Source organism: Pavona decussata, unplaced genomic scaffold (genome assembly GCF_977016875.1).
Source record: "Pavona decussata unplaced genomic scaffold, jaPavDecu1.1 SCAFFOLD_124, whole genome shotgun sequence".
In the NCBI taxonomy this organism is placed as follows: Eukaryota; Metazoa; Cnidaria; class Anthozoa; order Scleractinia; family Agariciidae; genus Pavona; species Pavona decussata.
This window is the reverse complement of record NW_028145538.1, coordinates 2246204-2261701: the sequence shown is the minus strand read 5'-3', so window position 1 is coordinate 2261701 and position 15498 is coordinate 2246204. Positions and strand designations below refer to the sequence as shown.

General features: G+C 42.6%; 4 protein-coding genes across 10 annotated transcripts in view; 1 reads left to right on the top strand and 3 right to left on the bottom strand.

Annotated features, from left to right (window-relative positions):
* LOC146469427 (epithelial sodium channel subunit alpha-like) overlaps positions 1 to 15498 on the top strand; it is a 91241-nt gene that overhangs the window by 38657 nt on the left and 37086 nt on the right. The window lies entirely within an intron of this gene.
* Positions 1020 to 2483, bottom strand: LOC146469439 (uncharacterized). The gene has a single exon (XM_085123303.1). The coding sequence runs from the start codon at positions 2481 to 2483 to the stop codon at positions 1020 to 1022; it is 1464 nt and encodes a 487-aa protein (XP_084979429.1).
* LOC146469438 (uncharacterized) lies at positions 4711 to 6174 on the bottom strand. Its single transcript, XM_085123302.1, has one exon. The coding sequence runs from the start codon at positions 6172 to 6174 to the stop codon at positions 4711 to 4713; it is 1464 nt and encodes a 487-aa protein (XP_084979428.1).
* On the bottom strand, positions 12093 to 13700 carry LOC146469437 (uncharacterized). The gene has a single exon (XM_085123300.1). The coding sequence runs from the start codon at positions 13554 to 13556 to the stop codon at positions 12093 to 12095; it is 1464 nt and encodes a 487-aa protein (XP_084979426.1). The 5' UTR covers positions 13557 to 13700.

Below are 15498 nucleotides of genomic sequence, written 5' to 3'. Positions count from 1 at the left end.
TAAAAGAAATCCGGCGGATCAAGCTAGAGCGCCACAAGGGAGAGTATGGAGGAGAGCGTGCGAAGGGCTTCTTCAGGGATGCACGGCTAAAGGATGCAAAGAGGGGAGTGGAGGTCGCGTTTTAAGATTAATGGTGGCCATTAGTTACGGTAAAGGAGTAATTGAGTGTCATGCATATGATAATCTGGAAAGCCGTTCATTTGCCTCTTTTATTAATGGAAAATTTGATTCTATGTTTGCAAGAGCAGACAAGAATGGCTCTCGCATGTTTGTACAAGACAACGCACCGAACCAGAATTCTGCTCTTGTTAGAAGAGTACTTAAAATGAAAAGGGCAAAACAATTATGTATACCGCCTCGCAGCCCTGACATAAATCCTATCGAGAATTTCTTTAATCTTGTTAAAAAAAAGCTGAGAAAACAGGCTCTAGAATTAAACATTACGCGTGAGACATTCGATGAATTTTCAACACGTGTAATTAGAACAATGTACAACTTTCCATCAGAGGTAATCGACAAGATTATAGACACTATGGATGGCCGTATGGATGCCATTATTACTGGAAAAGGACAACGCACTAAGTATTAATACTTGTATTCAATATACATTTATTGTTCTTGCAACTCGGGACACGAAAGCGGTCTTTTCTGACCAAGTAATAATCAGAAGATTACGTTACGCTAGTATTTTATTGTGTTACATAGTACAGCGTGCGTGACAGGCATGTCACAAATGTCAACAAATACATTCTACAAGAGAAAATGTGTCCATTTCTTGCCGTAACATCTATCTTTCTTCAGTTTGTTTACATATAACTCTTAATAACGCAAAAATACTTTAATTGCATACGATTAACAAGAAGACATTTAGCACTTTCAACGATTAACAACGATTAACAACGATTAACAGCAGTTTTGTATTAAAAGAAATGACTATCTATTCTTTTTACGAGCATTCGGTGTTAACCGTTGAAAACCTGTGTTAATCGTTGTTTTATTTCACCACTCCCTTGAAACTGTCAAGTTAATCGTTGCATCCCGAATTCTAGGTCTGGTTCGCCACAAATAAGGCTTGCAAAACATCGTGCACATGGCGGGATTTCTCTTTGCTGCTCCCGCGGGATTTGAAAATTGAAATGAAAAATTCTCCAACGCACATTCATCATTTCCGTTTCACGTTCATCTACTAAGCCATTTTTAATATACATGAGCGGACGCTTTCCTGTGCAGAAGATTGGAGTATCAGCAGTCAGGGAAATATCCTTTGCAAAATGAGTTTTTGGTGCGGGTAAATGAACAACGTGTCCCTCTAACAAAAGCAGCAAGTCATGCCACGGGATGAGTTGGGGCGACCACCGGAAGTCATTTAAAAATATGCACTCGGCACTGTCAACTCCCACCCATGCAAAGCTCCCCGAAGCGGTGTTACAAAATGTATTATAGATCGCGGTTAGGGGATTAAACAAAAATGATTTGCCACAATTCGCAGCTCCTACTATCATAAGATTTCTGTACTTCCCCCTTCCTTTAATCAAGGCATCACTTACAGCTTCTCTAAAGACAGCTACGGGTAGGCCGTTGTTTTGAAGGACCTCTTTGGCGCAATCCAACCACTCCCCATTGCATCCCTCAGCACAATTTCCCTCTTTGGCTTCTTGCAATATGTCCATGCGGCTTTTCCTTGCACGAGCCAACTTTTTGGGTGCTGCTTGTATATCCCAGGCGGAATTAAGAATGTCCGCGACTACCTTTGGACTACGAGTGATTAGGAATTCTGCAAGATCCGTTTTTCCCGCTTCTTTCTGTTCAAAAGCTAAGGCTTGAAGCTCTGTTAAAGTTTTTATACCCGTTTCCACAATAATTTCCGAGACTTCGTACGGGGAAAGTCGCTTCTTTCGCCTCTTGCTGGCCAATGAGGTCACTTGGGGATTTTCCTCTGAGTCTTGCTCCGAATCGCTGTCTTCTTCTTCATTTTCGTCCAATGTACTTTTCGTGTGCTGAGAACGCCGTGCTCGACTCGCCGAGCTTGTTTGGGGTTCACGATTATGACCAAGATAAGGGTGATTTGGACTTTCTGTAAACTCGCGATCACATTTTGTGACATAACGCCACGCGCTGAAATAGTTGTGATGCTTGTTGGAAAAGTGAACTGAAATCCCGAATTCCTTCAATAGAAATTCCTTCGCCGATAACCAGCGTTGATTACGATCCAGTTTCAGTGCGAGATGATAATGTTCACCACCGTTCTTATGTTTCTCCCGACAGCAACACCACTGAACAACTCTCACTTTGCCTTGAGAAAATGCGGACACAACTGCTGAGGCGAAATTTTCCCGGGTTGGAAATTTAGTAATATCTGCCTGGCTATATGTCACCAAATAAACACTGCGTAGGTCACTTCTAGGGAGAGAATCTTCTGATAACGATTTACCCGGCTCCTCTGAACTTGATTCATCAATTTCATAGCTTTGCAAAAGATCCATAGTGTTGGTGGTTACTAACTTCACCGAACAATGGCAAAACAAGTGGCCAGAACGACACGCGAGTTGTTTATATCACGACCGGCGTGATCTATTTTTGGCTTGTTACATCTCTGCTAAATAAAACACTGACGTTAACGTACGCGTAACTTAAGAAACGCCGACAGGTGTGTCTAAACACGGCTCCCTGGAAGTTCAAAGTTTTTGAGTTCTGAGGAAATGGAAAAACATTGGCTAGCACAATCGTGGACAAAATGGTTAAGAAAACGTACCCTTCCAAGCGTTTCTACAAGTAAACAATCGAACGACCATATTTTCCCCGCCCCCCTCCCCCCAACTCAATGTTGTTTGGTGGGTCACGAACAGTTTCCCGGCAATCAGCACTTCCCAAATCAACATTGTATAGGGGGAGGGGGGGAGGGAGAAGTAACTTGTAGAAATTCGAGGGGTGGAATAGGAAATAATTGTTTTTGGTGGGCCGCGTTGAGATTTCTTAACGAGAATTGGCCACGATTGTAAAACAGACAAATTGTTAACAAACTGAGATCTAACCCTGCACAGAAACCCGGCCGGGTGATATATAATTGGACATTGGGTACTAATTAACGTCCAAGAATATTGCCGTTAATTGGTTCTAATTCGCGGAGATAATGGTGCACATTTATTACGCAAAGAGAGGCATTATCTCATCACTTCGCCATTTATACAATGGTTTTTACGGGCGCAATTGACTCGCAAAGAAAGGCGTATATTGGATATTTGGCGCGGCAGAAGATATTACCAGCCGTAGAGATAATGAAGCAATGCAACATTTCACTTGCATCGGTCTACATAATTCGAGACGAGTTCATATCGGTGAAACAGACCGGCCCGCATAAACGCGCAGGAGGACGTCCAAGCAAGTTATGCGCGCGCGACCAGAGAAAAATTATTCGCTGTTTGCGAGCGCTACGAAAAGAGGAAGGACATTTTTCTTCCAGTAGGATTATGGAACGGGCTGGTCTAAAGCCTAACGAGGTAAGCAGCAGGACTGTTAGGCGTTTTCTGCACAAGGAAGGCTACCACTACCTGCAGGCGCGTAAAAAAGGCTTGATGTCCGAGGATGACATGCGTCAACGTGTTCACTTTGCAAAGAACATAAAAAATAACCACTCTCGAGATATTTGGTGCAATACGGTTGCTTTCTATTTGGATGGTGTCAGTTTCTATTATAAAAGAAATCCGGCGGATCAAGCTAGAGCGCCACAAGGGAGAGTATGGAGGAGAGCGTGCGAAGGGCTTCTTCAGGGATGCACGGCTAAAGGATGCAAAGAGGGGAGTGGAGGTCGCGTTTTAAGATTAATGGTGGCCATTAGTTACGGTAAAGGAGTAATTGAGTGTCATGCATATGATAATCTGGAAAGCCGTTCATTTGCCTCTTTTATTAATGGAAAATTTGATTCTATGTTTGCAAGAGCAGACAAGAATGGCTCTCGCATGTTTGTACAAGACAACGCACCGAACCAGAATTCTGCTCTTGTTAGAAGAGTACTTAAAATGAAAAGGGCAAAACAATTATGTATACCGCCTCGCAGCCCTGACATAAATCCTATCGAGAATTTCTTTAATCTTGTTAAAAAAAAGCTGAGAAAACAGGCTCTAGAATTAAACATTACGCGTGAGACATTCGATGAATTTTCAACACGTGTAATTAGAACAATGTACAACTTTCCATCAGAGGTAATCGACAAGATTATAGACACTATGGATGGCCGTATGGATGCCATTATTACTGGAAAAGGACAACGCACTAAGTATTAATACTTGTATTCAATATACATTTATTGTTCTTGCAACTCGGGACACGAAAGCGGTCTTTTCTGACCAAGTAATAATCAGAAGATTACGTTACGCTAGTATTTTATTGTGTTACATAGTACAGCGTGCGTGACAGGCATGTCACAAATGTCAACAAATACATTCTACAAGAGAAAATGTGTCCATTTCTTGCCGTAACATCTATCTTTCTTCAGTTTGTTTACATATAACTCTTAATAACGCAAAAATACTTTAATTGCATACGATTAACAAGAAGACATTTAGCACTTTCAACGATTAACAACGATTAACAACGATTAACAGCAGTTTTGTATTAAAAGAAATGACTATCTATTCTTTTTACGAGCATTCGGTGTTAACCGTTGAAAACCTGTGTTAATCGTTGTTTTATTTCACCACTCCCTTGAAACTGTCAAGTTAATCGTTGCATCCCGAATTCTAGGTCTGGTTCGCCACAAATAAGGCTTGCAAAACATCGTGCACATGGCGGGATTTCTCTTTGCTGCTCCCGCGGGATTTGAAAATTGAAATGAAAAATTCTCCAACGCACATTCATCATTTCCGTTTCACGTTCATCTACTAAGCCATTTTTAATATACATGAGCGGACGCTTTCCTGTGCAGAAGATTGGAGTATCAGCAGTCAGGGAAATATCCTTTGCAAAATGAGTTTTTGGTGCGGGTAAATGAACAACGTGTCCCTCTAACAAAAGCAGCAAGTCATGCCACGGGATGAGTTGGGGCGACCACCGGAAGTCATTTAAAAATATGCACTCGGCACTGTCAACTCCCACCCATGCAAAGCTCCCCGAAGCGGTGTTACAAAATGTATTATAGATCGCGGTTAGGGGATTAAACAAAAATGATTTGCCACAATTCGCAGCTCCTACTATCATAAGATTTCTGTACTTCCCCCTTCCTTTAATCAAGGCATCACTTACAGCTTCTCTAAAGACAGCTACGGGTAGGCCGTTGTTTTGAAGGACCTCTTTGGCGCAATCCAACCACTCCCCATTGCATCCCTCAGCACAATTTCCCTCTTTGGCTTCTTGCAATATGTCCATGCGGCTTTTCCTTGCACGAGCCAACTTTTTGGGTGCTGCTTGTATATCCCAGGCGGAATTAAGAATGTCCGCGACTACCTTTGGACTACGAGTGATTAGGAATTCTGCAAGATCCGTTTTTCCCGCTTCTTTCTGTTCAAAAGCTAAGGCTTGAAGCTCTGTTAAAGTTTTTATACCCGTTTCCACAATAATTTCCGAGACTTCGTACGGGGAAAGTCGCTTCTTTCGCCTCTTGCTGGCCAATGAGGTCACTTGGGGATTTTCCTCTGAGTCTTGCTCCGAATCGCTGTCTTCTTCTTCATTTTCGTCCAATGTACTTTTCGTGTGCTGAGAACGCCGTGCTCGACTCGCCGAGCTTGTTTGGGGTTCACGATTATGACCAAGATAAGGGTGATTTGGACTTTCTGTAAACTCGCGATCACATTTTGTGACATAACGCCACGCGCTGAAATAGTTGTGATGCTTGTTGGAAAAGTGAACTGAAATCCCGAATTCCTTCAATAGAAATTCCTTCGCCGATAACCAGCGTTGATTACGATCCAGTTTCAGTGCGAGATGATAATGTTCACCACCGTTCTTATGTTTCTCCCGACAGCAACACCACTGAACAACTCTCACTTTGCCTTGAGAAAATGCGGACACAACTGCTGAGGCGAAATTTTCCCGGGTTGGAAATTTAGTAATATCTGCCTGGCTATATGTCACCAAATAAACACTGCGTAGGTCACTTCTAGGGAGAGAATCTTCTGATAACGATTTACCCGGCTCCTCTGAACTTGATTCATCAATTTCATAGCTTTGCAAAAGATCCATAGTGTTGGTGGTTACTAACTTCACCGAACAATGGCAAAACAAGTGGCCAGAACGACACGCGAGTTGTTTATATCACGACCGGCGTGATCTATTTTTGGCTTGTTACATCTCTGCTAAATAAAACACTGACGTTAACGTACGCGTAACTTAAGAAACGCCGACAGGTGTGTCTAAACACGGCTCCCTGGAAGTTCAAAGTTTTTGAGTTCTGAGGAAATGGAAAAACATTGGCTAGCACAATCGTGGACAAAATGGTTAAGAAAACGTACCCTTCCAAGCGTTTCTACAAGTAAACAATCGAACGACCATATTTTCCCCGCCCCCCTCCCCCCAACTCAATGTTGTTTGGTGGGTCACGAACAGTTTCCCGGCAATCAGCACTTCCCAAATCAACATTGTATAGGGGGAGGGGGGGAGGGAGAAGTAACTTGTAGAAATTCGAGGGGTGGAATAGGAAATAATTGTTTTTGGTGGGCCGCGTTGAGATTTCTTAACGAGAATTGGCCACGATTGTAAAACAGACAAATTGTTAACAAACTGAGATCTAACCCTGCACAGAAACCCGGCCGGGTGATATATAATTGGACATTGGGTACTAATTAACGTCCAAGAATATTGCCGTTAATTGGTTCTAATTCGCGGAGATAATGGTGCACATTTATTACGCAAAGAGAGGCATTATCTCATCACTTCGCCATTTATACAATGGTTTTTACGGGCGCAATTGACTCGCAAAGAAAGGCGTATATTGGATATTTGGCGCGGCAGAAGATATTACCAGCCGTAGAGATAATGAAGCAATGCAACATTTCACTTGCATCGGTCTACATAATTCGAGACGAGTTCATATCGGTGAAACAGACCGGCCCGCATAAACGCGCAGGAGGACGTCCAAGCAAGTTATGCGCGCGCGACCAGAGAAAAATTATTCGCTGTTTGCGAGCGCTACGAAAAGAGGAAGGACATTTTTCTTCCAGTAGGATTATGGAACGGGCTGGTCTAAAGCCTAACGAGGTAAGCAGCAGGACTGTTAGGCGTTTTCTGCACAAGGAAGGCTACCACTACCTGCAGGCGCGTAAAAAAGGCTTGATGTCCGAGGATGACATGCGTCAACGTGTTCACTTTGCAAAGAACATAAAAAATAACCACTCTCGAGATATTTGGTGCAATACGGTTGCTTTCTATTTGGATGGTGTCAGTTTCTATTATAAAAGAAATCCGGCGGATCAAGCTAGAGCGCCACAAGGGAGAGTATGGAGGAGAGCGTGCGAAGGGCTTCTTCAGGGATGCACGGCTAAAGGATGCAAAGAGGGGAGTGGAGGTCGCGTTTTAAGATTAATGGTGGCCATTAGTTACGGTAAAGGAGTAATTGAGTGTCATGCATATGATAATCTGGAAAGCCGTTCATTTGCCTCTTTTATTAATGGAAAATTTGATTCTATGTTTGCAAGAGCAGACAAGAATGGCTCTCGCATGTTTGTACAAGACAACGCACCGAACCAGAATTCTGCTCTTGTTAGAAGAGTACTTAAAATGAAAAGGGCAAAACAATTATGTATACCGCCTCGCAGCCCTGACATAAATCCTATCGAGAATTTCTTTAATCTTGTTAAAAAAAAGCTGAGAAAACAGGCTCTAGAATTAAACATTACGCGTGAGACATTCGATGAATTTTCAACACGTGTAATTAGAACAATGTACAACTTTCCATCAGAGGTAATCGACAAGATTATAGACACTATGGATGGCCGTATGGATGCCATTATTACTGGAAAAGGACAACGCACTAAGTATTAATACTTGTATTCAATATACATTTATTGTTCTTGCAACTCGGGACACGAAAGCGGTCTTTTCTGACCAAGTAATAATCAGAAGATTACGTTACGCTAGTATTTTATTGTGTTACATAGTACAGCGTGCGTGACAGGCATGTCACAAATGTCAACAAATACATTCTACAAGAGAAAATGTGTCCATTTCTTGCCGTAACATCTATCTTTCTTCAGTTTGTTTACATATAACTCTTAATAACGCAAAAATACTTTAATTGCATACGATTAACAAGAAGACATTTAGCACTTTCAACGATTAACAACGATTAACAACGATTAACAGCAGTTTTGTATTAAAAGAAATGACTATCTATTCTTTTTACGAGCATTCGGTGTTAACCGTTGAAAACCTGTGTTAATCGTTGTTTTATTTCACCACTCCCTTGAAACTGTCAAGTTAATCGTTGCATCCCGAATTCTAGGTCTGGTTCGCCACAAATAAGGCTTGCAAAACATCGTGCACATGGCGGGATTTCTCTTTGCTGCTCCCGCGGGATTTGAAAATTGAAATGAAAAATTCTCCAACGCACATTCATCATTTCCGTTTCACGTTCATCTACTAAGCCATTTTTAATATACATGAGCGGACGCTTTCCTGTGCAGAAGATTGGAGTATCAGCAGTCACGGAAATATCCTTTGCAAAATGAGTTTTTGGTGCGGGTAAATGAACAACGTGTCCCTCTAACAAAAGCAGCAAGTCATGCCACGGGATGAGTTGGGGCGACCACCGGAAGTCATTTAAAAATATGCACTCGGCACTGTCAACTCCCACCCATGCAAAGCTCCCCGAAGCGGTGTTACAAAATGTATTATAGATCGCGGTTAGGGGATTAAACAAAAATGATTTGCCACAATTCGCAGCTCCTACTATCATAAGATTTCTGTACTTCCCCCTTCCTTTAATCAAGGCATCACTTACAGCTTCTCTAAAGACAGCTACGGGTAGGCCGTTGTTTTGAAGGACCTCTTTGGCGCAATCCAACCACTCCCCATTGCATCCCTCAGCACAATTTCCCTCTTTGGCTTCTTGCAATATGTCCATGCGGCTTTTCCTTGCACGAGCCAACTTTTTGGGTGCTGCTTGTATATCCCAGGCGGAATTAAGAATGTCCGCGACTACCTTTGGACTACGAGTGATTAGGAATTCTGCAAGATCCGTTTTTCCCGCTTCTTTCTGTTCAAAAGCTAAGGCTTGAAGCTCTGTTAAAGTTTTTATACCCGTTTCCACAATAATTTCCGAGACTTCGTACGGGGAAAGTCGCTTCTTTCGCCTCTTGCTGGCCAATGAGGTCACTTGGGGATTTTCCTCTGAGTCTTGCTCCGAATCGCTGTCTTCTTCTTCATTTTCGTCCAATGTACTTTTCGTGTGCTGAGAACGCCGTGCTCGACTCGCCGAGCTTGTTTGGGGTTCACGATTATGACCAAGATAAGGGTGATTTGGACTTTCTGTAAACTCGCGATCACATTTTGTGACATAACGCCACGCGCTGAAATAGTTGTGATGCTTGTTGGAAAAGTGAACTGAAATCCCGAATTCCTTCAATAGAAATTCCTTCGCCGATAACCAGCGTTGATTACGATCCAGTTTCAGTGCGAGATGATAATGTTCACCACCGTTCTTATGTTTCTCCCGACAGCAACACCACTGAACAACTCTCACTTTGCCTTGAGAAAATGCGGACACAACTGCTGAGGCGAAATTTTCCCGGGTTGGAAATTTAGTAATATCTGCCTGGCTATATGTCACCAAATAAACACTGCGTAGGTCACTTCTAAGGAGAGAATCTTCTGATAACGATTTACCCGGCTCCTCTGAACTTGATTCATCAATTTCATAGCTTTGCAAAAGATCCATAGTGTTGGTGGTTACTAACTTCACCGAACAATGGCAAAACAAGTGGCCAGAACGACACGCGAGTTGTTTATATCACGACCGGCGTGATCTATTTTTGGCTTGTTACATCTCTGCTAAATAAAACACTGACGTTAACGTACGCGTAACTTAAGAAACGCCGACAGGTGTGTCTAAACACGGCTCCCTGGAAGTTCAAAGTTTTTGAGTTCTGAGGAAATGGAAAAACATTGGCTAGCACAATCGTGGACAAAATGGTTAAGAAAACGTACCCTTCCAAGCGTTTCTACAAGTAAACAATCGAACGACCATATTTTCCCCGCCCCCCTCCCCCCAACTCAATGTTGTTTGGTGGGTCACGAACAGTTTCCCGGCAATCAGCACTTCCCAAATCAACATTGTATAGGGGGAGGGGGGGAGGGAGAAGTAACTTGTAGAAATTCGAGGGGTGGAATAGGAAATAATTGTTTTTGGTGGGCCGCGTTGAGATTTCTTAACGAGAATTGGCCACGATTGTAAAACAGACAAATTGTTAACAAACTGAGATCTAACCCTGCACAGAAACCCGGCCGGGTGATATATAATTGGACATTGGGTACTAATTAACGTCCAAGAATATTGCCGTTAATTGGTTCTAATTCGCGGAGATAATGGTGCACATTTATTACGCAAAGAGAGGCATTATCTCATCACTTCGCCATTTATACAATGGTTTTTACGGGCGCAATTGACTCGCAAAGAAAGGCGTATATTGGATATTTGGCGCGGCAGAAGATATTACCAGCCGTAGAGATAATGAAGCAATGCAACATTTCACTTGCATCGGTCTACATAATTCGAGACGAGTTCATATCGGTGAAACAGACCGGCCCGCATAAACGCGCAGGAGGACGTCCAAGCAAGTTATGCGCGCGCGACCAGAGAAAAATTATTCGCTGTTTGCGAGCGCTACGAAAAGAGGAAGGACATTTTTCTTCCAGTAGGATTATGGAACGGGCTGGTCTAAAGCCTAACGAGGTAAGCAGCAGGACTGTTAGGCGTTTTCTGCACAAGGAAGGCTACCACTACCTGCAGGCGCGTAAAAAAGGCTTGATGTCCGAGGATGACATGCGTCAACGTGTTCACTTTGCAAAGAACATAAAAAATAACCACTCTCGAGATATTTGGTGCAATACGGTTGCTTTCTATTTGGATGGTGTCAGTTTCTATTATAAAAGAAATCCGGCGGATCAAGCTAGAGCGCCACAAGGGAGAGTATGGAGGAGAGCGTGCGAAGGGCTTCTTCAGGGATGCACGGCTAAAGGATGCAAAGAGGGGAGTGGAGGTCGCGTTTTAAGATTAATGGTGGCCATTAGTTACGGTAAAGGAGTAATTGAGTGTCATGCATATGATAATCTGGAAAGCCGTTCATTTGCCTCTTTTATTAATGGAAAATTTGATTCTATGTTTGCAAGAGCAGACAAGAATGGCTCTCGCATGTTTGTACAAGACAACGCACCGAACCAGAATTCTGCTCTTGTTAGAAGAGTACTTAAAATGAAAAGGGCAAAACAATTATGTATACCGCCTCGCAGCCCTGACATAAATCCTATCGAGAATTTCTTTAATCTTGTTAAAAAAAAGCTGAGAAAACAGGCTCTAGAATTAAACATTACGCGTGAGACATTCGATGAATTTTCAACACGTGTAATTAGAACAATGTACAACTTTCCATCAGAGGTAATCGACAAGATTATAGACACTATGGATGGCCGTATGGATGCCATTATTACTGGAAAAGGACAACGCACTAAGTATTAATACTTGTATTCAATATACATTTATTGTTCTTGCAACTCGGGACACGAAAGCGGTCTTTTCTGACCAAGTAATAATCAGAAGATTACGTTACGCTAGTATTTTATTGTGTTACATAGTACAGCGTGCGTGACAGGCATGTCACAAATGTCAACAAATACATTCTACAAGAGAAAATGTGTCCATTTCTTGCCGTAACATCTATCTTTCTTCAGTTTGTTTACATATAACTCTTAATAACGCAAAAATACTTTAATTGCATACGATTAACAAGAAGACATTTAGCACTTTCAACGATTAACAACGATTAACAACGATTAACAGCAGTTTTGTATTAAAAGAAATGACTATCTATTCTTTTTACGAGCATTCGGTGTTAACCGTTGAAAACCTGTGTTAATCGTTGTTTTATTTCACCACTCCCTTGAAACTGTCAAGTTAATCGTTGCATCCCGAATTCTAGGTCTGGTTCGCCACAAATAAGGCTTGCAAAACATCGTGCACATGGCGGGATTTCTCTTTGCTGCTCCCGCGGGATTTGAAAATTGAAATGAAAAATTCTCCAACGCACATTCATCATTTCCGTTTCACGTTCATCTACTAAGCCATTTTTAATATACATGAGCGGACGCTTTCCTGTGCAGAAGATTGGAGTATCAGCAGTCAGGGAAATATCCTTTGCAAAATGAGTTTTTGGTGCGGGTAAATGAACAACGTGTCCCTCTAACAAAAGCAGCAAGTCATGCCACGGGATGAGTTGGGGCGACCACCGGAAGTCATTTAAAAATATGCACTCGGCACTGTCAACTCCCACCCATGCAAAGCTCCCCGAAGCGGTGTTACAAAATGTATTATAGATCGCGGTTAGGGGATTAAACAAAAATGATTTGCCACAATTCGCAGCTCCTACTATCATAAGATTTCTGTACTTCCCCCTTCCTTTAATCAAGGCATCACTTACAGCTTCTCTAAAGACAGCTACGGGTAGGCCGTTGTTTTGAAGGACCTCTTTGGCGCAATCCAACCACTCCCCATTGCATCCCTCAGCACAATTTCCCTCTTTGGCTTCTTGCAATATGTCCATGCGGCTTTTCCTTGCACGAGCCAACTTTTTGGGTGCTGCTTGTATATCCCAGGCGGAATTAAGAATGTCCGCGACTACCTTTGGACTACGAGTGATTAGGAATTCTGCAAGATCCGTTTTTCCCGCTTCTTTCTGTTCAAAAGCTAAGGCTTGAAGCTCTGTTAAAGTTTTTATACCCGTTTCCACAATAATTTCCGAGACTTCGTACGGGGAAAGTCGCTTCTTTCGCCTCTTGCTGGCCAATGAGGTCACTTGGGGATTTTCCTCTGAGTCTTGCTCCGAATCGCTGTCTTCTTCTTCATTTTCGTCCAATGTACTTTTCGTGTGCTGAGAACGCCGTGCTCGACTCGCCGAGCTTGTTTGGGGTTCACGATTATGACCAAGATAAGGGTGATTTGGACTTTCTGTAAACTCGCGATCACATTTTGTGACATAACGCCACGCGCTGAAATAGTTGTGATGCTTGTTGGAAAAGTGAACTGAAATCCCGAATTCCTTCAATAGAAATTCCTTCGCCGATAACCAGCGTTGATTACGATCCAGTTTCAGTGCGAGATGATAATGTTCACCACCGTTCTTATGTTTCTCCCGACAGCAACACCACTGAACAACTCTCACTTTGCCTTGAGAAAATGCGGACACAACTGCTGAGGCGAAATTTTCCCGGGTTGGAAATTTAGTAATATCTGCCTGGCTATATGTCACCAAATAAACACTGCGTAGGTCACTTCTAAGGAGAGAATCTTCTGATAACGATTTACCCGGCTCCTCTGAACTTGATTCATCAATTTCATAGCTTTGCAAAAGATCCATAGTGTTGGTGGTTACTAACTTCACCGAACAATGGCAAAACAAGTGGCCAGAACGACACGCGAGTTGTTTATATCACGACCGGCGTGATCTATTTTTGGCTTGTTACATCTCTGCTAAATAAAACACTGACGTTAACGTACGCGTAACTTAAGAAACGCCGACAGGTGTGTCTAAACACGGCTCCCTGGAAGTTCAAAGTTTTTGAGTTCTGAGGAAATGGAAAAACATTGGCTAGCACAATCGTGGACAAAATGGTTAAGAAAACGTACCCTTCCAAGCGTTTCTACAAGTAAACAATCGAACGACCATATTTTCCCCGCCCCCCTCCCCCCAACTCAATGTTGTTTGGTGGGTCACGAACAGTTTCCCGGCAATCAGCACTTCCCAAATCAACATTGTATAGGGGGAGGGGGGGAGGGAGAAGTAACTTGTAGAAATTCGAGGGGTGGAATAGGAAATAATTGTTTTTGGTGGGCCGCGTTGAGATTTCTTAACGAGAATTGGCCACGATTGTAAAACAGACAAATTGTTAACAAACTGAGATCTAACCCTGCACAGAAACCCGGCCGGGTGATATATAATTGGACATTGGGTACTAATTAACGTCCAAGAATATTGCCGTTAATTGGTTCTAATTCGCGGAGATAATGGTGCACATTTATTACGCAAAGAGAGGCATTATCTCATCACTTCGCCATTTATACAATGGTTTTTACGGGCGCAATTGACTCGCAAAGAAAGGCGTATATTGGATATTTGGCGCGGCAGAAGATATTACCAGCCGTAGAGATAATGAAGCAATGCAACATTTCACTTGCATCGGTCTACATAATTCGAGACGAGTTCATATCGGTGAAACAGACCGGCCCGCATAAACGCGCAGGAGGACGTCCAAGCAAGTTATGCGCGCGCGACCAGAGAAAAATTATTCGCTGTTTGCGAGCGCTACGAAAAGAGGAAGGACATTTTTCTTCCAGTAGGATTATGGAACGGGCTGGTCTAAAGCCTAACGAGGTAAGCAGCAGGACTGTTAGGCGTTTTCTGCACAAGGAAGGCTACCACTACCTGCAGGCGCGTAAAAAAGGCTTGATGTCCGAGGATGACATGCGTCAACGTGTTCACTTTGCAAAGAACATAAAAAATAACCACTCTCGAGATATTTGGTGCAATACGGTTGCTTTCTATTTGGATGGTGTCAGTTTCTATTATAAAAGAAATCCGGCGGATCAAGCTAGAGCGCCACAAGGGAGAGTATGGAGGAGAGCGTGCGAAGGGCTTCTTCAGGGATGCACGGCTAAAGGATGCAAAGAGGGGAGTGGAGGTCGCGTTTTAAGATTAATGGTGGCCATTAGTTACGGTAAAGGAGTAATTGAGTGTCATGCATATGATAATCTGGAAAGCCGTTCATTTGCCTCTTTTATTAATGGAAAATTTGATTCTATGTTTGCAAGAGCAGACAAGAATGGCTCTCGCATGTTTGTACAAGACAACGCACCGAACCAGAATTCTGCTCTTGTTAGAAGAGTACTTAAAATGAAAAGGGCAAAACAATTATGTATACCGCCTCGCAGCCCTGACATAAATCCTATCGAGAATTTCTTTAATCTTGTTAAAAAAAAGCTGAGAAAACAGGCTCTAGAATTAAACATTACGCGTGAGACATTCGATGAATTTTCAACACGTGTAATTAGAACAATGTACAACTTTCCATCAGAGGTAATCGACAAGATTATAGACACTATGGATGGCCGTATGGATGCCATTATTACTGGAAAAGGACAACGCACTAAGTATTAATACTTGTATTCAATATACATTTATTGTTCTTGCAACTCGGGACACGAAAGCGGTCTTTTCTGACCAAGTAATAATCAGAAGATTACGTTACGCTAGTATTTTATTGTGTTACATAGTACAGCGTGCGTGACAGGCATGTCACAAA